The 23,779-nt window shown below is 38.9% G+C and overlaps 2 protein-coding genes across 4 annotated transcripts in view; one reads left to right on the top strand and one right to left on the bottom strand.

Moving 5' to 3' along the window:
• Positions 1-84: 84 nt before the first annotated feature.
• LOC140647248 (uncharacterized) lies at positions 85-7,404 on the bottom strand. The gene is made up of 4 exons (XM_072851608.1): positions 7,397-7,404; positions 3,703-4,266; positions 352-402; positions 85-256 (listed from the first exon to the last, which is right to left on the bottom strand). The coding sequence occupies exons 1-4, from the start codon at positions 7,402-7,404 to the stop codon at positions 85-87; spliced, it is 795 nt and encodes a 264-aa protein (XP_072707709.1).
• DNAJC13 (DnaJ heat shock protein family (Hsp40) member C13) overlaps positions 3,812-23,779 on the top strand; it is a 56,385-nt gene continuing 36,417 nt past the window's right edge. For 2 of the 3 annotated variants that reach the window (XM_072853837.1, XM_072853836.1), the window contains exons 1-16: positions 4,238-4,257; positions 10,739-10,819; positions 15,242-15,317; positions 15,824-15,973; positions 16,322-16,363; positions 17,489-17,689; positions 18,786-18,992; positions 19,075-19,170; positions 19,325-19,416; positions 20,212-20,378; positions 20,478-20,557; positions 20,637-20,806; positions 21,668-21,767; positions 22,016-22,123; positions 22,687-22,842; positions 23,600-23,656. In XM_072853837.1, the coding sequence (XP_072709938.1) occupies positions 10,752-10,819; positions 15,242-15,317; positions 15,824-15,973; positions 16,322-16,363; positions 17,489-17,689; positions 18,786-18,992; positions 19,075-19,170; positions 19,325-19,416; positions 20,212-20,378; positions 20,478-20,557; positions 20,637-20,806; positions 21,668-21,767; positions 22,016-22,123; positions 22,687-22,842; positions 23,600-23,656 (1,770 nt within the window). In that variant the 5' untranslated portion in view covers positions 4,238-4,257; positions 10,739-10,751. Of the gene's footprint in view, positions 3,951-4,237; positions 4,258-10,738; positions 10,820-15,241; positions 15,318-15,823; positions 15,974-16,321; positions 16,364-17,488; positions 17,690-18,785; positions 18,993-19,074; positions 19,171-19,324; positions 19,417-20,211; positions 20,379-20,477; positions 20,558-20,636; positions 20,807-21,667; positions 21,768-22,015; positions 22,124-22,686; positions 22,843-23,599; positions 23,657-23,779 lie in introns of those variants that run through there. The other variant, XM_072853838.1, reaches the window with a different exon arrangement.

Here is a 23,779-nt window from a genome sequence, read left to right as displayed (position 1 = left end):
TAGAATTATTAATATGGAGCATCCAGAAGTTACCTTTTAATTAATCTTACAAAGATAAATTATCAATATCATCTGCATTTATTTTTAGATAAAATATGTCAAGATACATAAAAATTTGATGTGAGCTTTGAACTGCTGGCAAATTGTCAGCGTAGTCCTAATGCACCTTTGGAATAACAAAGAGTAGAACAAAGACTGATCCAGTAATGTGGGTCCGATTCCCAGAAGGCCCCCCATGTAATCTGTATTTTGGCATCTGCAACGAATTAGGAATAAAAGTGACAAGATTCACAAGAGAGGTTTTCGAAGGCATCTTACTTTCTTGGTTTCAGGTGGGACTTGTACACTTACCTCCCCCTTGTCTCTTTGAAAATCTTTCTGTTATCCTCTATCAGCCAAGTCCTATAAGTAGGCATCAAAATGTTATTGTTATTGTTATCTGGTGACCTAAAAAATACAATTATTAAGCATATTCCCCTCTTAATTATCCTAAATTTACACTAAGCTGTGGTGTACCACTTAGATACAACCTTTAAGAAGACTGTATAGATCCCCATCACTTTATGGCGGAAAAACAGTAGTTGGTCTCAGAGTGGATAGTCCTACACCCTCCTACACTGTAAATATGTTGTGAGTAAGAAAGTGAAGTAAATATTCCCAATTCTACTAGGAACTTATTTTTTTGTAAGAAAGACAAGGAAGAAGGGTGGAGGCATCTCTACTTTCTCCAGAAAGCTGACAGAAAATTCTGCCCCATCATTAGAGACAGTACTGCGAAAAGGAGTTAATTTGTCCTTTGCTCGCTGTGTGGAGGCTGAGTAGAAACTTGTTCTTTGTTATTGATATAAATCACAATATATTTGTTTTAAAAATAATAGGAGCTCTGCTGTTATAGGTTGTATTTACAGCCATCATATTTACTGTTGCTGCAGAAAATCCTAGCATTGGCTCTCTACTGTATCTGTACTGTAGTGTGCTTGAAGAATTCAGCTATCCTAAACCACAGTCTTTCAGATTAGGTGCTGATCACAGAAATAGTCCAGTGGGGTGTTAATTATTTAGTAGTGGACTGGAACTCTTCATTCCCTCTGGATTTCAATAATTGGATGGTAAGAAGAGACTTTGTTCTCTAGATTGGAGGTGGCCTGAACTCTTTTGCAAATGACAGTATTTAAACTGACAAGGTCAGATTGACATTTGCAGTACTTCTTCAGATGAAAGATCTAGAAGTAATGAAGATGGGTTTGCTTCTCCAAAGTGGCAACTTAACATTTTATCTTTCAGGAAGGCATCAAAACCATGCTTTGTTATTCTTATTTTAATAATGAGAATGGCTCTAATATGGCTCCTGACTCTGTAAGTGACTGGGAAAACTAAGGGTGAAACACTACCCATGTCACAGCTAGTAATAAAACTGCCATTGACGTTAATGGAGTGAGGATTTTGTTCACTTTCTTTTTAATAGCTTTTAATAATAAAATTGTAAACTTTAAAATTCGAAGATGGTGTTAAAAATACATTTTTTGTATTCCAGGCTTTCCACAAAACTTTAGGTACACAGAAAAAAAAAAAGCCATATCTCTAAAAATATCCAGTATTATCACCTCACAAGAAAAAAATTACCAAGAAAACTAGAATGCAGCTGTCTGCACACAATTATAATTTCACACACGATTTACGATTAAACAGTTATGAAATCCATAACTTCCTGCCTGAACTGCTAAACATACCTTTCTTGTTTGCTTTTTCTCTGAATAATAATTTCAAAATGATTATTCCACTTCCTCTCATATTTTCTCACTCTTAATCTGTATTCTCCTTTCCTTTTATCATTCTTCTGCATTATAACCAAAGTTAACATCACTACATAAACGAAAGCATGTCCAAAAATAGAGGTAGTGTATAAAGGAAAATAGACAGGTAAACATAGTTTATTACTGAAATACTAGCTTGAGCTGAATAAATATGCTGAAATATAATCTATGTTGTCTGATTAAAATCTGGCTATGAAAATATTGATTCCTAGTTTGTTACACCAATTTCATTATCCAAATGTCATTGTTTAGTCTCAAGTAATAAACATCTAACAAGCTATTGCTTTACTTGCTGTATTTTACCTACCTATATTAACAACACAAAAAAAGTAGTAAGAGAAAATATACCACCCGAACAAAAAAATTCTCCAAGCCAATTAATCAACAAGAACAGAAGAAAATCCCTCCAAGCCCCTCCAAAAACTCTTCCATGCACTCAAAGAAACTCTTCTGAATCATATCACCTCCCTCTGAAATGAGATTTCTGCAATTCCTAGTATGTTAATAAAACATTAAATCTTTTTTCCCCCTGAAAGTTCTGTGACCAAAAGTAATTTATCAGCTTCCCCAGAGTAATGTTATTTTCCCATTAGTGCTATTTTACCATGGTGCCCTAGATTCAGAGGACTAGAGTTATGAAAAGAATGATTTATTAGTATTAAATATCTTATGTAAAATGTAAGACATGAAGGATAGTTTATAAGACAATGAAAAGGATATTAAAAAATAGCAATATACTGCCTGTGATTTTAATCTTACTTTTTCTCCAAGATAATTAGTTCCAGTTATAATTTGGTCCTCAAATCTCTCTTCATTTGCAGACTATTTTAAAGGAAAGGCATGGTAAGCTCACATGTTCTAATGAGAGTCATATTTCAAAATATTTACATCAATCTTTAGGCATTTTAAGGTGACCATGGCAAGCTGTTATAATGCTGCTGTGGTTTACAACATCTTTGGGAAATCTTATGTCTGGTAGAGAATATGGGAAGTTGACGGAGAGCTTAAGAGTCCTGTAACAACTTTCAAGGGTGGTTAGCAAACCACATAAATCAGTGGTTCAGCAACGTTAATACGGGATTTAACATTATTTTTACAATCACACAAATAATATGCATAATTAAAAAGTGTACTTTGGTTTTGATTTTTCATGGCTTGATGATGTATATTCTCAAAAAGGAGACTACAGGTTAGTAACATTTTGTATGTAATTAAAGCACCTCTCTCCTTTGCTACATACTTCTGTGATGAGCATGAAACCAGTACCAGGCCTCAAAAATGCAGTAGCGGGATGCCAAAGGAACAGAAAACTGGCAGTGCTGCAGCTGTCCATATCCCCAAAGTTACACAATCACAAAGCTGGGCACTTAGGAAACTACCAACTAGCCCAGAGTACTTGACCTAGCCTAGGCCAACAGACTAAACTCGGTTAAAATACAACAGAGAGCAAAAAGACGAGCAGAGCCATTCACCGCCCCGGACAACCCCCCAACCCGTCTCCCCCATCCCCGCTGCCGCCCCGGACAACCCCCCAACCCGTCTCCCCCATCCCCGCTGCCGCCACAGCCCCGACCTCTCCCCTCAGCGCCTGCTCCCACGGCCCGCTAGCCCGCCCCGCGCCGGGCCGGGCCCGCCCACCCCTCCTCCCTCGCCAGGCCTGAGGTGATGGGGAAGGGAGGGGAGACTTTGCACACCGGCAGCTTCGCGCATGCGCACGGAGCCACCCTACCCCCCCCCCACTTCGCCCCCCCGCCTCCCCCCAGGTTCCCGGCAGGGCAGGGGAGGGCAGGGGAGGGGGCGGGAGGAAGCAGGGCGAGGCGGCTCCGCGGGCTGGGCCAGCGCGGCCGCGGGAGGTGGGGGGAGAGAGGGAGGGAGTATATCAGCTGACCGCGTCCCGTGACGGCCCTGGGCTTGACGGCGACTGCGTCGAGAGGGCGGTCTTGCTGCCGGAGCTAAGATGGCGGCCTCCAGCGCCAGGCTCTGAGGGAGCTGGAGAGGTGTAAAGGCTGCCGCCTGGCCAGGTGGAGGGTGAGGGGCGAGGGCTCCGCTCAGTGGCCCTTCGCCCTTGTCGCCGGCAGCGGCGGGAAGCGCAGTGCTGGTGGGGGCAGGTCCGGGCAGCGCAGGCTCCCCGGCCAGGTAAATCCCAGCGGCGGGGGAGATGAGGAGGTGGCGGCCCCCGCCTCGTTCCACAGCCCCGATCGGGACCGTTAGGCACCGAGGTGCTGCTCGAGGCCGTGTGGGTGTGGGGCGCGCCCGACCGTTGGGGCTGTGAGGGAGCGGGGGCAGGGCTGGAGGCAGCGCTCTCTGCCGCCTGGGGGCAGATGCTTCCGCCGCCAAGGCCCCCCCCGCCGTGCCCCGGCCGTGGAGGGGAGAGGGGCGGGCATCGGGGGGCGCCCATGGCCGAGGGCCGTGAGCAGCCGGCCCGCGCGGCCCTGATCCCCAGGTATGGTACCTGTTTTATTACAAGCCACTCTCAAGCCATTCTCTTCCTGTATTCCCCAGCAGAGGAGAGGCTGGGCTTTCCTCTAGCCTCGGCCTGCCTGGTGCTTCACTGAACGTGCTCTGCACCTGATGCAGCTTTTGTAGCCGCGGGGCAGAATCTGTCCTCTTTCCTAGATGAGTACCAGTGTGTCCATTAAGAAAAAATACATTCTTTTTCTCCTCCTGGCCTCAGATCAAAATATACCCATCATGAGATGCTTTGGGAAATAATTTATGAAGAGTGGGAGAGATGAGGAGGAGACTTGCTCTCACAGAGATGAGATTTTTTTCTTTTTTGCATGGTAATAGTATGCCTGAAGAGCTTGAGCAGAACTAAATGTATCTTTCAGAAATCTACTCTGAATGTACTTATTTTTCTGAGAGTTTTTTAATCTCTCCCATGGATGCTTTTGACTTTCTTTTTGTTTTCTGAAAGTCAAAACAAGTAGATATATTAAATGGTTTCCTGTCTGCAGTGAGCTGCCAGCAGTCTTTGGGATAGATTTTCCTGTCAGGTGGTGTGGAACTTGCACCTTGATAGCTGTGTCTCTACTGAGGGCCAAGCTCTGGGCCATAAAAATGTTGTCTAAGTGCTTTAGTTTGGGGGGGAGGGTTTTTTTCTATTTTCAGCTTGGTACTCTCAAGCCGAGGGAATGTTTGAGCATGCTGCTTGGGGGGAAACATAGGCATATAAGTTTATTTGGAGTCTTCCTATTAATGCACTTATTCTTTGCTCTGTGGCTGGTTTTGAAGTTAGTGTGATCTGAAATGTATTTTCGCTTTTGTGCTGTTTCACAAATATGATCTATGTCAGTGAGTCTGAGAAGTTGAGTAGATAGCTGCTTTGTTTCCTATTACGTAGCACTGATTAAATAATACTGTATTTCAGAAAATATTCCTTGTTTTAGAACTTAAGTTCTTTGAAGTTGAAGCCTTTTCTTCTTGATAATTAGAAGATGTTTACATAGGCTACTTGCATGTAGTGAGATACGTAGAAAAGGAGGAAGGCTGTCGAAGGGACTGCTAGTGACTCAAGTTTCATCTTTAATTGAGTTAGGAAGATGCTGTTCAAACAGTCTGCCATGGCTTAGTTCAAAGTAACAGGACCAGTATTATAGATGTAAAAACTATGCTTTGCTCTAGCCTGCTTCAGTTTATAGATATGCATCTTGGTCTAATTCCTGCCTGCTATAGGCAGCCAAGTGCCAGAACACTTAACCAGAAATTACTGAGTCCTTTCCATTATTACTGACAGTTTTTTCCACTTGCAACAAATTTCGAAGTGTTTGGAGACTCAGAGCTGAGTATCTGTCCCTGTGTAGTATAGACCTTCCAGGAACGTTACCTTGTATTTTAGCCTTGCTGGAATAAATTTCTAAAAAGATTTATTTCATATGTATTGTTCGCTCCTGTGGGTGTCATGTGGTATTTTTCATAGTTTCCAAACATGTATTTGTCCTGAGGGACTGAATCACTGTGTATTTCCAGATTTTAAGCAGTATGCTGGGGATTGGTCTTAAGAGCCAGATCTGTGTTTCAGACTGAGCAGGTGACTTTTCTTTTAACTTGGGTTTGAAGCTCAGTAAGTGAAGCTTACTGACTTAATAAAATAATTCTTCAGCTGGCATTCAACCATATCTTGAAGTGTTAACCTTCAACTGTTTAACCTCTCAATTTGCTTCCAAAAAACTATTTTCATGCCAAAAAAACTCAACAATTATCCTACCTCACTAATAAAACTTAAAATAGGACAATATTCTGAAGAAATATGACAAGATGACTAAACTATGACTGAAAGGAGCACTTTTTTTTTTCTTCCCCCCATTAGTGAGTAAACCCTTTTGTTCTGATACTCACCTGTCTAGCTGGTGAATCAGATTTGTTCATTGATACAGCAGAATGCTAATGTAGATGAAAAAGAAAAACACAAGTGTGGAAGATTCTGGTTATCCTCAGTGAGGGAATGGGAGCAGTCAGCTGGAGGATGGACACTAATGTCATCACCATCATTTCTGGTAGTAAGGTTGAAATTCTTGGCCTGTTTGCGTCCTGGACCACTGAAGAAGGCAGTGCTGCTATTGCTGAGGCAGGCTGCACTAATCCTCTTTTAAGGATCTGGTGGATCTCATCTCTTTCTCCTCTTACAAAAAGGACTGCGAGTTCTTGCACAACAGATTAAGAAATCTCAGTTTCCACAGATAATTAGGCTGTAGTACTTCAGGAGCAGAGTACTGTTTAGGGAAGAGGAAAAAATGTAGTGTTTGTTAAAAAGAAGCTGTCTGAAAGCAAAACTCTGCCAGTTAGTGCACACAGCAGTGAAAGAGGCAGATGAAACCTAGACAGCTAAAACATTTTGGTGCAGAAAAACTAATTTAAATAATAACTTTAAAGCTACAGATGAGTAGATGACTAGAAATCAGACTCCAGACCTTTAAGCTAAAAGGTAGGTATGTAGAACCACAGATTAACAGAACCTTGGTTTTTTTCAGTGCTTTGCTCTCACTTTTTCCAATTGGTCTCTGTTTTTATCTTCTTGGTATGTCTTCTGTCTCCCAGGAAAGTCACACTTGAGCTTAGTGTGAGTATCTGTCCCTGTGTAGTATAGACTTTCCAGGAACTTTACCTTGTATTTAGCCTTGTTGGAATAATTTTTTTAAAAAGAATTATCAGTTTCTTATCAGCATTTCTCTTCCTCCTCCATCCAGTGGAATAGAATAATAATCCTGTTTGGGGCTCTGAAGTGCTACCTTAGCATAGTTTAGACCTTCACTTAATGATATGGAAGCTTTGTAATACTAGAGGAATAATATGATCAGGAAAAAAGTAAATCTAAATTCTGCACTAAACTTTGAACCCATGTCCAAACTTCTGACTTTATTTAAACTGAGGGATACTTATGTGTAATTACAGCTATGCCTATTGCTTTGATGCCTGCAAGGTCACAGCTTTGTTTCTAACTCTTTGAGTGTTAGTTTGAGACCGAATTGTGTCTGTTTCCTGAAATAGTTTCTGTTTTCCCAGATGGTAATTTTGTCTGAAGAATGTGAAATCCTGGAAAAGTGGAAAGTGTATGCAAGTTGAACACAGCTTGTGTAACATACCTATTCATGTAGCTTAAACTCTGCAGTGGGGGGTGTCCTGGCAGCAGTTCAGGCCCTTTTATTTTAGGGGTTGCTATTTCTGGTACATGCAGTACACAAAAATGTGCTTTAAACTCTTCCCCCAAAAGCTGTTTCACTGCTACTTACAGTGCTACAAGAACCAAATAGGAAACTATTGCTGAACTTCGGTCTTGTGAAAAGGCTAATTAAAATATGGAGGTATTGGGGGAGTGCTTTAGTTAGGCTCCCAAAAGAAGTTGCAAGTCATGGACAATGTTTTGCCTGCAGGAACCTCATATTATTTGACTATACTTTGCATTCAGCATGCTCGCTCTCTCAACCAGATGAAACATGTTTATAAACTGCTACTTTCAAAGTACTTGTTGCCTCTGCTCCAGTAGAAATAGAACAGCTGAACTAGGTGTTTATCCAGTATTAAATCTTTGAGAGCCCTGAGTATGGGATATCCAATAGCTGTGCCACAATATGTTCAAAATAACCTTTGAAGTTGTGATTTTCTGTTATCAGGTACCCCAGGATACTAAGATGATCATTAAAATTGGGGCCTCATTTTCCTGGATGCTTTTATGAGTGATAGAAAAATTTAACTCCATTTTTGTGTCAAGTCAGTCAACTTTTTAAAGGTATCTTGAATACAGGAGGAAGAGGTGAAGGTGACAATAATAACGTTCTTTTATTTTGGGCAATAAATATTATATGACTAAGCGGGCTGCTATAGCTTACACTGGCAATATGACTAAACTTGATTAATAATAAAACCTGATGTGCTCTGCAAAGTCAATAGTTATACTGTCTCAGGTACTAAAATTACAATGTATCACATTGTAGATAGTATAATAAGGGTGATGCCACACTGGTTCTACAAGAATGAGTGAAGGAAGATAACTTTTTTGTTTCTTCTAAAATGTCTTTGTCTTTGGCATGAACTATTTTTTTTTCATCTTGCTCTTACTGTGGAACCAAAGACAACTGAAAAATGATTGCTGGACTTCAACATAGCAGCTCAGAACACTAGGCTATTGTTAGCCTTGTTCTCCGTTAAACTGCAGGAAAACGTGTACAAGAATTAATTGTTACTAGATTTTGGCATATATTGCCTCTGTGCTAGTCTTCTCAGTGGGAGAGAGTCACAATCATTGTCCAGAAGCACAGTAAGTAAAGCATCAAAGCTTAATGATTTTAATAGTTTGAATCTAAACAAAAAAGTCTAGTGAATTTGTCACTTCCACTGCATGTACAATACTTCATGTATCAGTATCCTGAATCTAGTTAGATGCTGGTGTTAAAATTAATGGAAGCCACTGATAATTCATAAATGAGTTTCTCAGTTCTGTATTATTAAGACTAGATGTTAGCAAGTGTGAGAACATCTTGCCTTAAATACTCTAGAGCAGGTGGTGGTCAGGTCTGTGAGACTTAATAGAGCTGGTCAGAGGAGTCTGATATTGGTGAAACTGGAATTACAGATAAATAGATCTTATAATACCATACTTAGTGAAGCTAGTCTTGTTATAAGCCTTTTATTTTATTTTTACTAATACATTAGTCAATGTCAAGAAAACAGCTTAAAAAGGGAGGTATGAAGATTGTGTATCTGGCACTTTGTTGTGAAAGATAACTTTAAACCACAAAATTATCAGATCTAAAGTGTGCTACTATACAGTAAGATCTGTGTAGTTTGGACAAACAGTGTACTGTTTTGATGCTTATCCAGAGCAATAACAATACAACATAGTTTTTAAACTGGTCAAAATGGAGAACTTCAAGAATAATGCTCTTGAATATCTTACCCCTCATGAAACTTTGCCTCTAAAAACTGGATTTAGAGAATTTAACTTGCCACAAGTCAATGGGGTATTAACTCTGAAAGCTTGACTCAGATTGAGCCATTGAAATGTGTAAATACTGCTTTTGTCTTTTTCTAGAGGCAGTACCACAAGTTCTCTTCAGTAGGTAGTGATGATTGTGGTGGCTCTTCACCTGAGGGAAGGAATTCTCAAGTTCATTTCAGTCAGGCTATCCATTCTTCATGTTCATGACTGCATAACTGTTACAGGCTTTGCTCAGAAAGAAAATAGCCTGAAGTTGTAGAGGGCAGGAATTAGCAATGAGCTAATGTTACAGGTCATCCATCTCAAAATGAGAAACTTTCCTTTGCTAGATCAAGTAGAGTTGTCTGAATGTAAAAAGATAACTAGGGTTGTAGTCTAACTTTTAGTGGGGTACTGAATGGCATTGAACTACTTTAGCGTTGCTTCAGGCAAGCTATGAATATGAATTCTTGCAGACTAGCTTCTTAAGTGTGTGATGTTTTGGGGATGCCACCGCATTAGTGGTGTGAACCTGAGAGAGTACCAGTCTGTAATCAAGAGCAGGGAAGCCTGTTTTGATACATTTGAAAATAAAACTAATGCTGCAGCAGTAAACTGAGAGTGACAACTTCATTCCTGCAACTTAATCAGGGTACGTCCACTTAAGTGCCTTGTATGTATAATAACAGCAAAGTGAAGTAAAAGGGAAGTTAATTTCCCAAGTACTCAACATGCATCCGTTTCAATCATGGAAGATAGCATTTAGTGTTCAGAAGCAGTCCTTAGAACTTAGCAGCTGCTCAAGCAGTGATCCAGTCAAGCTGTTGTCGGCAAGTTTCACTAAATTCCTGCATGTGTTTAGGGAATAGGTATTCATGTGTGAAATAAGTGTGTCAGAATGTTAGTGGTGGGATTGCTTAAACTTTTACAGCACAGAAAGGGTACTTAGTCAGCTCTATAATCACAATGCTTGGCTAATAAGTAAGTTTCTCAACTTCAAATTCTGTTTCAGGCTGGAAAATAAGCTATTCTATCTATCCAGATTTCTCCTTGCTGTTTATTTAAAAATCACAATAGGAATCTGACTTAGTTGGCATTATGGACGCAGGGTACTCAAATCACTTTGATATTACACAATTTTTGGGAGTTAAGTGTTCTGGAGAAGACATGAAATACACTTGGATCTGAATGTGCAAAGGTAGTGCGATTGCAATAATATGGCAAATAATGGGGCATAAATTACTGTAACCTGGTACTGTTAAAGAATAACTAGTGTAACAAAATCAGTGGAGAAACTAATAATTCATGTTCAACTCCATGTGCAACTTAGTCCATGCATTGTTAGATAAACTTAAGTATTCCTAATATTTTTTTGTGTGTGGAATTGACAAAGCAGTGACTTGAATGTTTAAAAACAAAGTCTTTTTGTCTTGAAGCATATTGATGATTAGTGAACTTTGGTTTTAAATGAAAATCATGAGTACTAACAGGATGTCTCTTTTGTTTTCAGGTCTTGGCACAGAATGAATATAATTAGAGAAAACAGAGATCTTGCTTGTTTCTACACAACAAAACATTCATGGAGGGGAAAGTAAGTAGTTTAAAGTTTGGGGTTTTTTTAATGTTTTGTGTGACACTTTTCCTCCCCATTATTGGAGTTAACTGCGCAGTTCCTGTACTGATGGATGAATATGGAACTAAAGGCTCCTGCTGCTCAGTCTCTGAACTGAATGCATCTTCACTAGAATCAATTTGGATTTTAAACATTGCACTTTATCCTTCCTCTGCGTGTGTCTCCACACTTCAGTGTAGCTCTGAAATGGACCACCTGACTTACTCAGCTTCTGAGTCTCTTGAACTTACTATATAAAGCACTAATTTTAAAGTGGAAATGCTTCTTCTCAGAACAGGTTCTTGGAGGAGTAATGTCTTATGTACTTTAATAGATGAGGGTCACTAGTCCACACATACTTAACATGTTGTGTAATAGATTATCTGTTAAACTACTAACTGAGATTATTTGAAGACTTCTGTTAATAGAAATAAATCTCATCCCTAATCGGGGTCTTTGATCTAAAAGTGAATTTTCAGTGGTGCTTCTGTCTGTAAAAGCTAGGGAACTTCTAATAAAGCTATCCATTAGACTATCATAACTGGTATCTGTTATACTGTGTTTGAAGTCAGCTGTTATGCATACTTTTTAAAGCTTCATAGGACTTTCTTTGGTATCCTCACCCATTGTTCCTTCTCACATGCATAGTAGTGCTGTGGAACTGAGATTTTTTCCTTGCTACCTAAACATCAACAGAACAAAGAGGATACGTTGTCTGCACCTCAGGAGTATGAGTACTGCTTTATTCTAATGATTATACTGAGAGGTGATGTCTGAATCTGACCAGTAGGTTGAAACTGACTTTTTTTTGAGCTGTCTGCTGATAGATACCTCTTAATTCTTCCTATCAAAGATTGGGAAAGCTGGGAAGGAAAGGAGGATGGGATTGCAAGGAGTGTCAGCCACAGATCTTTCTCAGTTGTGCTTTGAAGAACCATGAGATTGCTTCAGTGCCTAATCAAAGAGCTCCCTGCCTTTTTGTCAGCAAAAATTAAAGCCCTGGGCAGTTCAGAGTCCAGAGTAGACTGAGCAGCTGTCTGAGGGCAAAATCTTTCCTCTTCCAAAAAGAGGTTCTTGATTGACTTGAAATATAGTTAAATAGTTTTACCTCATTAGAATTCTGGCCAATACTTGTGTAAATTGAGTCTTACCTGAGTTAAGATTCATACATTTTGGATTTGTGTGGGCATGGGTGAATAAACTGTTTCCTTTAGTAATAATAAGATACTATGTTGGGGTAGAACATTAGAACGGTTTGTCCCTCTTAATCTTTCTAATCTAGTCACCTAATGGAAAATATCTGGTCTCTTCCTCTGAAGTTCCTGTGGCATATGTGCAAACTTAGTGCGCATATGATTTGAGCCACTTGGTGAAAATTAAATACATAGAACTCAATTGTTTCTCTTGTCCAATGCCTTCCACTAAAGAGCCTGTTCCGATATGATGCAAGCTGTTGGAGTTAGGGTGGTATGATCTTTGAACTTTGATGGTAGCCTCTGATAAACTATGAATTCTTATAGAACTTCAAACTAAGTCTGAAGTCTAAAACAGAGGCTTAGTTTAAAAACTCAATGGCACTTTTCACATAATGAAGGAGAAAGGAGTATTTAGTGAGTAGTTGCTTCTTGTGTTGCAGCAGAACCTTATAAGGCTTTTAGTAAGCTAATATTTGAATGTTTAAGTCCACTCAGTTCATAGTTATACATTCTCAGTATAATCTGTGGATAACACAAAAAAGCAATAACTTAATGTGTAGTGCTAAATGAGCCTGAATCACTTTGACTATTCATATGATTTGTCACTTTGCTGAATATGGGCTGTGTGCATGGCATTTAAAGTATTTTCTAGTAGTACACATGATGATGCTCCATTGTTGATCTGTAGTTCTGTAAAATTAATTAACACTGTGTTTCTCTTAAGTGTGGTGGTATAAAATTTGTCTACCAGGTTAATCCTGATTAAAAAAAATGTGTAACTTCTGACTTCTACCATGCTTTGAAGAAATTAGTGAATAGGCGATAGCCTTTTTACTGGCAAGAGGACATTTGCTTCAAATTCTTCTCAAAACAGCCTGGCATTAGACTGTACTGCAGAGTAGTTTGAGAGGTAATTAATGGTAAAGTCTTCAAGGCCTGGAGGTATAAATACCTTTCTGTATATTTAAAGGTGAAGTTCTGGAGAAGAGTATGTCTAGGCTGTGAGTAAGAAGTGACTTCTGAGTCTCTGTGCAACAAGACTTGGGTCTTCTGAATTTGCCTAGGGAGAGGAGATGAAGGAAATGGTAACTCGGCAAATCTGCTGTTCTGTCTTGTGTTCCTTGTCACATCACGTACTAAGAATGCTGGATAATAAATACACTTCCTAGATCTTGAAATGCTGGCTTGAGTGTGAGGGAAGGAAAGGAAGGGGCTATAATGTTTGGAAGCTGGTCTTCAATTATGTGTGATCATTGCAGATCCTTATTCTCCCACAAAGCACTGTGAAGCTCTTTAGTGTGTTAAGAGAGTAAACAAAACCTTAAACAAGTAATAAAGTGCTTTATTACTTGTGATAAGTTTAAGTTCTTTAGAACATCATAAACAAGCCTTATTTGTAAAACGTAAAAGACAGAATACCTACCTAAATTGTGCTACAAGAGGAGAGGGAACAGTTCGTTTGTTCAAACGATTTTCTTAAGATCTAAGAACTGGAGCATTCTTTGACAGACTGAATATAGTGGAATTATTAGCAGCTAGAGTAACTTCAAATGTTCTGCTTCATTAGTACAACTTCTCTTGCCCTGCATGTTAAATAAGGAAAATTCAACTACATGGAAAAACAAATAGGTTTTTCAAATAGATCAAACATCTTTAAGGTGGCAGGTTGCTTCAATATTACAGATTTTTCTAAGCTTTGAAGAAAATAAGCACTTGCTTTAATTCCTAGATAAACTCCTCTGGGCCAGTAATGGCTTGAACTTGCACCAGTTTGTTTGAATAATAATGGAAAATGATAGGGTATTAAGTTTGTGAAATTGACTGTGTCAGACAGATACTCCTGGCCTTGCTATTATGAGAGAAGGCAGGGTAGGTCAAATACATTCAGTGCTGCTTCCTGATGTTATCTGAAGCCTATGCAAAGTTTGACCTTATACAGAAATGATGGCTTGTGCTGCAGACCTGGCGAGTGAGAGAGAAGGGACTGCAACACAAGAATGCAGAGAAAGAGGAAACAAATTACTTCCTTCTTGATGCAGCGTCTAGTATGGCATGGATCCAGATTAGTTAGTCAGCCATTTGATTGACCCTATCCTGCTCTTTCCCTAGCAAACCCACAGTTTATCCAGAACTGAAACTTAAATTGCTACACTGAATCAGTTTTAATATGGACAATTAGCCAAAGTATTTTTATTTGGTTCAAGTTCAAGAAAAGCATCCATGTTCAGATCCTGTGTCTTCCATCAGAGAATAGTTACTAGCTAGAATACTACTAGCTCTGGTTCAGGTTTGGCTTGACGTTCTGGGCAGGAATGCTTCCAGATAGAAGTACCCTAGAGCAAGTAGTTTGTACAAGTAATAAGGGATTAGTAATAATCTAGTGCTTCAAACTCTGGTTGGTTATGTTGCAAAACTTTCTGATTCAGAAATATGTAAATAGTCTCTGTATAAAGAGTTGGTTCAGGGTATGCTGTGAAGACTGTCTAGGAAATGAAACCATGGTAAGGCTTCCATTTTGCACCTGATGCATCTAAATTTCTTAGCTTTAGCTCACTGCTGCTTGTTTCTGGTAGGCCTGAAATGCAAGGAACTACCTTGCTGCATCTGTTCTTTAAGCTCTATGACAGTTAACATATCTGTGATATTGAAGTGCAATGACTAGCTCCATACTGAACTCAGTGATCTGAGTCTTTCTGAGTTTAGTAGTCTTAGTTTTCCTCAAGGTGAAGAAAATTAGGCTTGGCCATAGTAATACTTTGACTTGTTACAGTATTGTGACCAGGTGTGTAAATTGGATTATTTAATTTTACAACTGTTGTCTGAGACAGCTTCAGACAAATGCTGTGTAGAGTATTGCAGAGAGATCTTTTTTTCCTATCTGTTGTCTTTTTAAAATTTATTCTGGTCTGGTAGTACCTTCCAGTGCAAGTTCCAAGAGTTGTTGGTCCCAACTTAGCCAATAATGTAGGAAAAGATATGCATAAGGAAATATATTTAGTGGTATTTAACTTGTATGCTCCCTTTATGGATATATAGAACAGAGAAGCTTAACATATAAGGGTAAACTGCAAACTAACTTAACAAAGAAAATTCCATATCCATTTCCTAACAGTGACTTGTATATAGCTCCTTAACATAATTTTTGCTGTTCAACAGGTTTTTTTTCTGTGACTTCTGGAGAAACTAACAGTCTTCTGTATTTTAGGTATAAGCGAGTCTTTTCGGTTGGAACCCATGCCATCACCACATACAATCCCAACACGCTAGAAGTTACAAATCAGGTAACTATCATTTTTGAACAGGGCTATTTTGAGTTGACTTCTGACTTATGTTCATCATCCAGAGTGAATAGTGGCATTCAGTCTTCAGAAACTATCTAGTCTGACAAGATCTCAGCAAAACCAGAAGATATGGCAGCTGCTACGAAAGCACACATAACAGAAAACTGGTGTTGCCCTCACTAACTCTACAAATACCCAGTAGTTTTTGTACTTTTAGGCAATTTGTCTTTATTGGCCAATAAGTAGTAGTTTGCTTTTGGGTGTGCTGTTCTGAATGAACTGGGTTAAGTTTGATCACTGTAAGGCTATGTCCCTGAAGGGAGTCAGGACATTTGCTTACTTTGCAGAGTATCGAATAGGAAGCTCAAGCTAAAGCTGTCACGTAGCATGCTAGCTATTGTCTCATTACAGCAACTCAGTTATTATAGGTACTAAGGGTCTTTGAGTGGAGGAGATGTAGCTTTAAAATTACTAACAGTATAACCTAATTACTTTCCATTATCTAGTGGCCTTATGGAGATATCTGTAGTATTTCTCCTGTTGGAAAAGGACAAGGAACAGAATTTAGTCTCACTTTTCGCAAAGGGAGTGGAAAAAAGTCCGAAACTCTTAAGTTTTCCACAGAGCACAGAACAGAACTCCTTACAGAGGCACTGGTAAGATTTTTTTTTTTCCTTCAAGCAAGCAGTAAGTACTTGGTTATTATTACCATTTGTGGTAGCTTAATATGCTTTTTTTCCTTACATAAAAAGTAGCAAAGCAAGTTGTCTTTTGAGCTGTTCTGTTAACGTACTTGATCTCGTGTCAGTTACAGCAACTAGTACATGATTCTTAAATAGCAAGTAAAGCTACAAATACTGAATATGTTAAACTGCAGTGGAATGGTGAGTCTTCAAGGAGGCTTGGTTCAATTCCCTTAAAACACAGTCAGCTTAAATGTAGACTTTCTGGATAGATTTGCTATCATATTTGCATTAATTTATGGTTAACTTTTTTTAAAACAGCGATTCAGGACAGACTTCTCAGAAGGAAAAATCACAGGACGGGTAAGTGTCTGGCTTGTCTGGATCATGTGCAATTTAATGAAATGATCTAAAGACTTAAACTTCTACTGTGTTCATGTATGTTATGCTTGTGCTATATGCAGTACCTAAAATAGCTTTTGTACATTTGGATCTGAAGTCTTGCTTCGAGAAGAGAAAATTAAGAGTTTGTTCAAAAGCAATGGGAACCTTTTCAACAGTAGAATATTTGAGTTCTCTTCACTTGGCCTGAGCCTTATGATGGTACACTTAGACTCTGAATGTTACTGCTGAAATAACGGGCTTTGCCACATGGAGTTCTTATTTGGAGAGAAGGAAGAAAAACATAAGTTTTGATTCATGGTTCAATGTTTACTACTTCTAACATTTTACTTTCTCACTCTAAATAATTTTCTGCATAACATCCTGAACACTTGATTTGGGAATATTGTTTCCTAGGAGGATTTCTGTAGGTCAGATTAGAGACAAGATTGCCATTTAATGAATCTTGGTAATATAGTAATAAGCAAGGCAATATACAGAGCTCGACTTTGTATTTGGTTTTATGTCTTCTGGTCACAGAAGATAGCACTTAAAGTAACTTAAAGAATTGCATAGAATAAATCTTCAGTGATGAGCATGGTAACACTGCTGGAATATGGGTGTCCCCTTTGTCTTACTGTAGTTTAGAACAGACCTCTAACTTTTGCTGATTTCAGTAAGTCTGTATTTGTAATGGAATATGACTGGAGGAGATGAAAAATTTGCACTGTAGTGATAAGCTTACCTTAATTTAGGCTTGATTAGCTGACAAACAGCATCTGGTGCAATAGCTATTTCCTTGTCTAACCACAGTGCACATAATCTGTGAGTAGGCCACCTTCTGCAGCAAGAGAAACTTACTCCCTTTTGGGGTGGCTGTTTTGGGTTTGCTGTTCTCTCTTCAAAATGCATTAAGCTGTGACTTCCTTGTCAGTAGACAGCTACTTTCATTTGATTCATAGTGTTCTTAACATAGATAGGAGCATTAAGGGAAATGATAGAATTTTTTGAACTTTACACCCACACTGCTTACTAGATTGGAAAAGAACTATTGCTGTGTAGTAAAGGAGTGTGTGTGTAGATATCTAAAAGTAGCTCTCTCTGCAGAGGTATAACTGCTATAAACATCACTGGAGTGATACGAGGAAACCTGTGATTCTGGAGGTGACTCCTGGAGGTATTGACCAAATTGATCCTGCAACAAATAAAGTCCTGTGCTCATATGACTACAGAAACATTGAAGGCTTTGTTGATATTGCTGGCTATCAGGGAGGCTTCTGTATCCTCTATGGAGGATTTAGTAGATTGGTGAGTACTAAAACAAAACATCTTGTTACGGTGCTTAGGATGTTTATAGCTGCATATTTAATAATGAAGCTTCAATGTAATTTGAGCATACAAGTATGTGCATCTTTGGGACCCAGCTGTGGAGTCTCAAGGCTTGTGGACTGGTTTTAAAACCTCTTTTCCACAGGAAATTAGTTAAAACATTTGAGAGCAATGTGTGGGGTTTTTTTGCTTATTGCATGTTTAAAAACTACAGAGCATAAAATATCCAGTTATTCATATTTGGATAGTGAATATGAATGCAATGTGGACCCGGAGTTTCCTGACATTTCTCAAAGTTACAGAAGTGACAGGCAGTATTACTAATCTACCTAACTGATGGAGGGATTCTATTCAGAAATAGATCGATCAGCAGTGATGCTTCCTTTTTAGGCCTGTGGTCTGCTATTCAGCAGCTTTGCTTGGGAAATACTGCAATGTAATGTTGGCTGCAAAAATCTTACAAGGGTTTCTGTGTACTATACTGCAAGCAGCTGATGGATCTTTAGGAATTAATTCATTGTTACTAATGTAAATATAGCTACTTCAGTCACTACTAACAAAATAGGACTCTGCTCTCTAGATCAGGGTTTCCACATCTTTTATACTGCAGCATGCTTTTCTCTGGCATAAAACTAGCAATATATAATTGATCCTCTAGAGCTGCCCTAATCTTGCCTAGCAAGGCTGGATGGCAAGGCAGCCCTTAGAGATAGCAGCTGGGGCTACCACTGTGGTTCTCTGGCTTCTCACTCCTGACAGGCTGTCAGGATCTGTTGCCAAAGGTGGTCAGGCAGGTCATGCAGACCTTTACTTTAATGGCATGCTAATATGTAGCAGGGTATCCTTTAGGAATAGCTGCTATAGATTTTTTTTTTTTGAAAGGGAAATGTAAACTTAATAGTGGATCTCTTGTGTAATAAATATCTCTTCTCTTTATGCTATGCACTTAGCAAAGGCAAGCCTAGCTGCTGGGAAGATTCTCTACTGTTAGGTATATAGTGGAGGATTATTTATGGAACTGTGATTTCTTGAGCTATGCCATATTTTGCACCTTTTTTCTTGTCAAAATTTGCAGCACCTGTTTGCATCTGAGCAGAGGGAGGAAATTATCAAAAGCGCAATAGAGCATGCTGGCAACTTCATAGGTATCTCTCTGCGGATAAGGAAAGAATCCCTAGAATTTGAGCAATACTTGAATCTTCGCTTTGGAAAATACAGCAACGATGAATCTGTAACATCTTTAGCAGAGTTTGTTGTTCAAAAAATAACACCTAGACACTTGGTAAGGGTATAAATCTGAACTTACTTGGTTCCTCTTAAGTGCTAAGAATTCTCTTTTCTAATGTGTTTGGGGTTTTTTTAAGGAGCCTGTGAAAAGAGTACTAGCTCTTACAGAAGCTTGCTTAGTTGAGCGGGATCCAGCTACCTATAACATCGCAACTTTGAAACCTTTAGGCGAGGTAAGAGGCAACCTTTCTCAGTACCACTTCTTCAAATAGATGCTCTAAAAGATGATAATAGTAGGAATTTGGTAGTATACATAAGATAGCCTCAATTTGTAGAGTAGATAAATGACACTGCTTCATGAATGTGATCCTTATCTCCTATTTTTAGGTATTTGCAATAGTATGCGACTGTGAAAACCCCCAGCTTTTTACCATTGAATTTATCAAAGGACAAATTCGGAAATACTCTTCAACAGAAAGGTAAGTGGAGCTCCTGTGGGTTATAAATTCAAATGGAAGTTGCCATTGTAGTGCTTCTAGTTTCTCAGCTTTCATAAACTCTGATCCTTGGAAGTGTTAACTCGAAGCCTTGCTATTGTAGTGGTCTGCCACTTACAAATCAAGATTTGTTACAGGATCTAAATCTCTCCCCTTTACCTTCATCCTAACTTTAAGCAAATCTGTCCAGAAGCTTTCTTATGAACATGTAAACATGTTGGACAGTTAATACAGCCTATTTCTCATAAGGAATGTTGTTCTGTGTATGTTGTACTTGGTTAAGCAGTGTATCTGAGAGAAGGAAAGAAAGCACAGTTTAAGTGATAGGGAAATGTGAAGGCTGTAAAACCATTTGAGCTGTCTGCTTGAAATGATTGTAGTTGATTCTATTCAAAACAACCAACAGAATAGTCCCTGAGTGCACTTGCAGTTGTAATGCAGTCTAATCCTGCTAAGTCAGGTTTTGCAGAAAGCACAGGGATGAATTAGCTCACAACGTGTAACTCACATTAACAGATAATCTAGAGTTGATCCTTTTAGTGAAAGGCTGCAGCTAGTTATACTGGGTATAAGACAGCTCTGTCCTTACACTGAGTAAAGGAACACTTGAAAGTTAGTGTCTTCTTTGAGGTGTACCAGTGTTAGCAAGAGATGTCAAGTATTGCCACCTTTCATTCTGTGCTTGATTTTTTTTTTTGCCTATTTTTCATATAACTTGGTTCTTCGGCATCACTTTTCTGATCTAAATTGGATTTGTATGTCTTTCTCCCAACCCAGAGATTCTCTCTTGGCTAGCTTGTTGGATGGAGTGAGAGCTTCTGGTAATAGAGATGTCTGTGTGAAAATGACTTCCACACACAAAGGTCAGCGTTGGGGATTACTCAGTATGCCTGTAGATGAAGAAGTAGAGAGCCTTCATCTGAGGTTTTTGGCTGCTCCTCCAAGTAAGCTAATGCTTATTACATGGGTTTATAGTGCTCTTTAAAGCATCCAGATATTTAGTCAGGTACTGTGCACTTAACTTTTGTTATGTCTTTTTCCAGATGGTAACTTTGCAGATGCTGTGTTCAGGTTCAATGCTAACATTTCCTACAGTGGGGTACTACATGCAGTTACACAAGATGTAAGAATAAATCCTCTGCCCATCCTCTTAAGATGTTGTTAATGCATAAAGATATTAATAATTGTTATTTCTTAACCAGGGTCTGTTCTCAGAAAACAAGGAGAAACTCATTAATAACGCTATAACAGCATTGCTCTCACAAGAGGGAGATATTGCAGCATCTAATGCAGAGCTTGAAAGCCAATTCCAAGCAGTAAGGCGACTAGTGGCTTCAAAAGCAGGCTTCCTTGCCTTTACTCAGCTTCCAAAGTAAGTGAGAAGTGTCTTCAAGCTTGGAAGTAGTAGGTGAAAACAGACCTTGAGCTTTTGATGATGTCTTATCTTTAAAACTGAGAATTGGAGTTAAGCCTCACTTCTGAAAAAGGCTGGAAGACTCTGTACACAATTGTTTCCAGTAGCATGAAGCTGTCATCAGGCTTTAATGTAAATTGAGAATCCCAAATGATCATTAGTATGTAAAGCTGATTCTTCCTTTGCTAAATACTCTCTGCCTTGAGTCAAATAAGGTTTAATGTTTTTCCTAGTGGAAAAACTTCTAAAATACACCTTCATCTGTCCTTGAAGTAGGCAGTTCTTCATTCTTAAAGTATGTTGATGCCATTGCTATCTTCAGTTCAACACAAGATAGAACTTGATGTTGGGAAGTTGAGTTGTACTCCTACAGTAAGTACAGGCTGCTTGGAGTTTGTGTCTTAACTGGATAACATAAGGAAGCAGAAAAGCTGCCTGATTTTCTTCTGACAATGAAAAATTCTTTGGAATATTTCTGACTGTGGACTATGGGCAACTGAATGATGTGAAAAGTAACATATGCATTTAGTCCAAGACCTTTTATAAAGTTCTATTTCTCTGTGAGTAGTGTCCTGTACTATCACTGTCCTGTAACTATGGAAATATGTCTTTGGTGAACGTGCTCTTGGCATATTGCTAACAGGGAAGTCGATATTAATGTTTTCTACCAAGGAATCTCAAATTTGTGGCAAGCCAGTACCTTGATGTTTACACATGCAATGGAAGCAGGTCTCTTTTGGTCCCTGATTGGACTTTTAGAGAGGAAACAGAAATCTTAGTTTTAAACTAATCTTGGTGGTTTTGCTTTCCTTTCAAAAGATTTCGAGAACGATTAGGAGTGAAGGTTGTGAAAGCCCTCAAAAGGAACAATGATGGAGTAACCCATGCCTCCATTGACATGCTTTGTGCTCTTATGTGTGTAAGTATTAAACTGCAGATTCTTTCACTTTGGAATGTGTGAACTTCAGTCCACTGAAAGATGTAGAAATAGGGACTGTCCTTCAACTTGCAGTGTGCTGAAACATGAAAACTTGTGGTACAGTGATTTCCTGCTGAACTTGAAGTAGGATGTGTGCTTTATGGGTTCAGAGTGTGGCTTTTGGACTACAGCTGTTAAGAACTGAGGGTTGAAATGTGTCTGCATAGTGAATACTTTTGTTTTTGTAGCCCATGCATGATGACTACGACTTGAGGCAGGAGCAGTTGAACAAAGCTTCCCTTCTTTCTTCAAAGAAGTTTCTAGAAAATCTACTAGAGAAATTCAATTCCCATGTGGTAAGTCAAATTTTGAAAACAGATAGCTTCTTTAAGTGCCTTTCCTAATTGCTGTGAAAACACTTCTGTCACACTTGGGTATATCTTTGAATGTATTTGTACCTGCAATTGAAGTGCAGAAAATATAGCTAAGTCTGGCACTGAAGCTTGTTCCAAATAAATTTGGATCTTGACAGGTTAGAATGTAGCTGTCTATACTGCAGAACTTGTCGTGCAACAAATGTTTGCAAGTTTAATATGGAAACTGAGTGTTCCTTTTAACTAAAAGGATAGAGTAAACTAGTACTTATAGGATTAAAACTAGAAAAAGTATTTTGCAGCACACCAGTATACAAGGTTCTGAGTCTCTGATATGCTCTAGGAGCCAATACTTCTACCAGAGTATTGCCAGACTCAGAGTAATAGCATATTTTAAACTTGTAACTTTTGTTTGCAGACTATTTCATGATGTGACAGGGAAGAGCACCTTTGGCATCATGAGTACTGAATAAAACTTGCATGAATACTTTCAGGCAGGGGGGAAACACTGTATCTGTATTACGTATGTGTCATCTTAATTTCAGGATCATGGGACAGGTGCCCTAGTAATTAGTTCGCTTCTGGACTTCCTGACATTTGCCCTATGTGCTCCATATAGTGAGACTACTGAGGGGCAGCAGTTTGACATGTTGTTGGAAATGGTGGCATCTAATGGAAGAACACTATTTAAGCTCTTCCAGGTAAGATTTCATAACTTTTTTTATTATTATCAGAGGCCTTAGGTTGTCAGTGAACATTAACTTTCTTTTGTTCTCCTGAAAGACAAATTTGTCTACTGTTCTGCTAGTTAATGTGCCTAAACCTTTTCTACCTTGGTGAGTTTTTTTTAGTGACCGATTGCTTTACCTTCAGATATCAGATTGAGGTGGTTATTCTATAGTGAATGATATGCCAAATCATTGTAGAATAGACTGCCTAAGACTTGTTTCTAGCAACACTTTAAAATACCAATTAAATGTTAAGCTAGATTCAGCAGATGCACAGATCTTCCTTTTTTTGGAGAATCTGCCACCTTTTCTTTCACTTTCAGTAAACAAGAGTTAAAAGCTACAGAGCAAGAGTAACATCCTCTTCAATTAGTAAACCTGTAAGAATTCTAGGATTTTTAGCTAAAATGTCAGTGCTTTCTTTCTGTAAAAACAGTGTGCTCTTCTGCTTCTTGGTTAGTGTCAGCTTGTGTCAGTTTCCCCAGCTTCTCTGGTATATACTGCTGTTCAGTGCCAAGAAGTCCATCTGATAGTTGCATGAGAGATTCTTGTTTAAAGGTATAGGATAGGAACTGTTCCTGGGACTAGCTTTCACAGCACTGAAAGATTAACTTTTGCCCAGAACTGGAGGTAGAACAGCCATGTAGATGAGTTAAGGAAGCTGAATCACAGATGATCTAATCTTCAAATTTTGCACTTGAAAAATTACTTTGTCAATGTTCTATTTTAGCACCCTTCCATGGCAATTGTGAAAGGAGCAGGTTTGGTAATGAAGGCAATAATAGAGGTGAGATTTAATCAATGATACCTCAGATAGCATACTAAATATGTATTGTCTATTTTGTAAGTGCAATTGCTTACCAATAGTAGAGGTTTGTTATATTAACTTCTCTTGGGGGGGGCGGGGGGG

This window comes from Ciconia boyciana, chromosome 2, assembly GCF_034638445.1.
Source record: "Ciconia boyciana chromosome 2, ASM3463844v1, whole genome shotgun sequence".
Classification (NCBI taxonomy): Eukaryota; Metazoa; Chordata; class Aves; order Ciconiiformes; family Ciconiidae; genus Ciconia; species Ciconia boyciana.
Note: the sequence above shows the minus strand (reverse complement) of the source record. Positions and strands in the feature narration are given on the sequence as shown.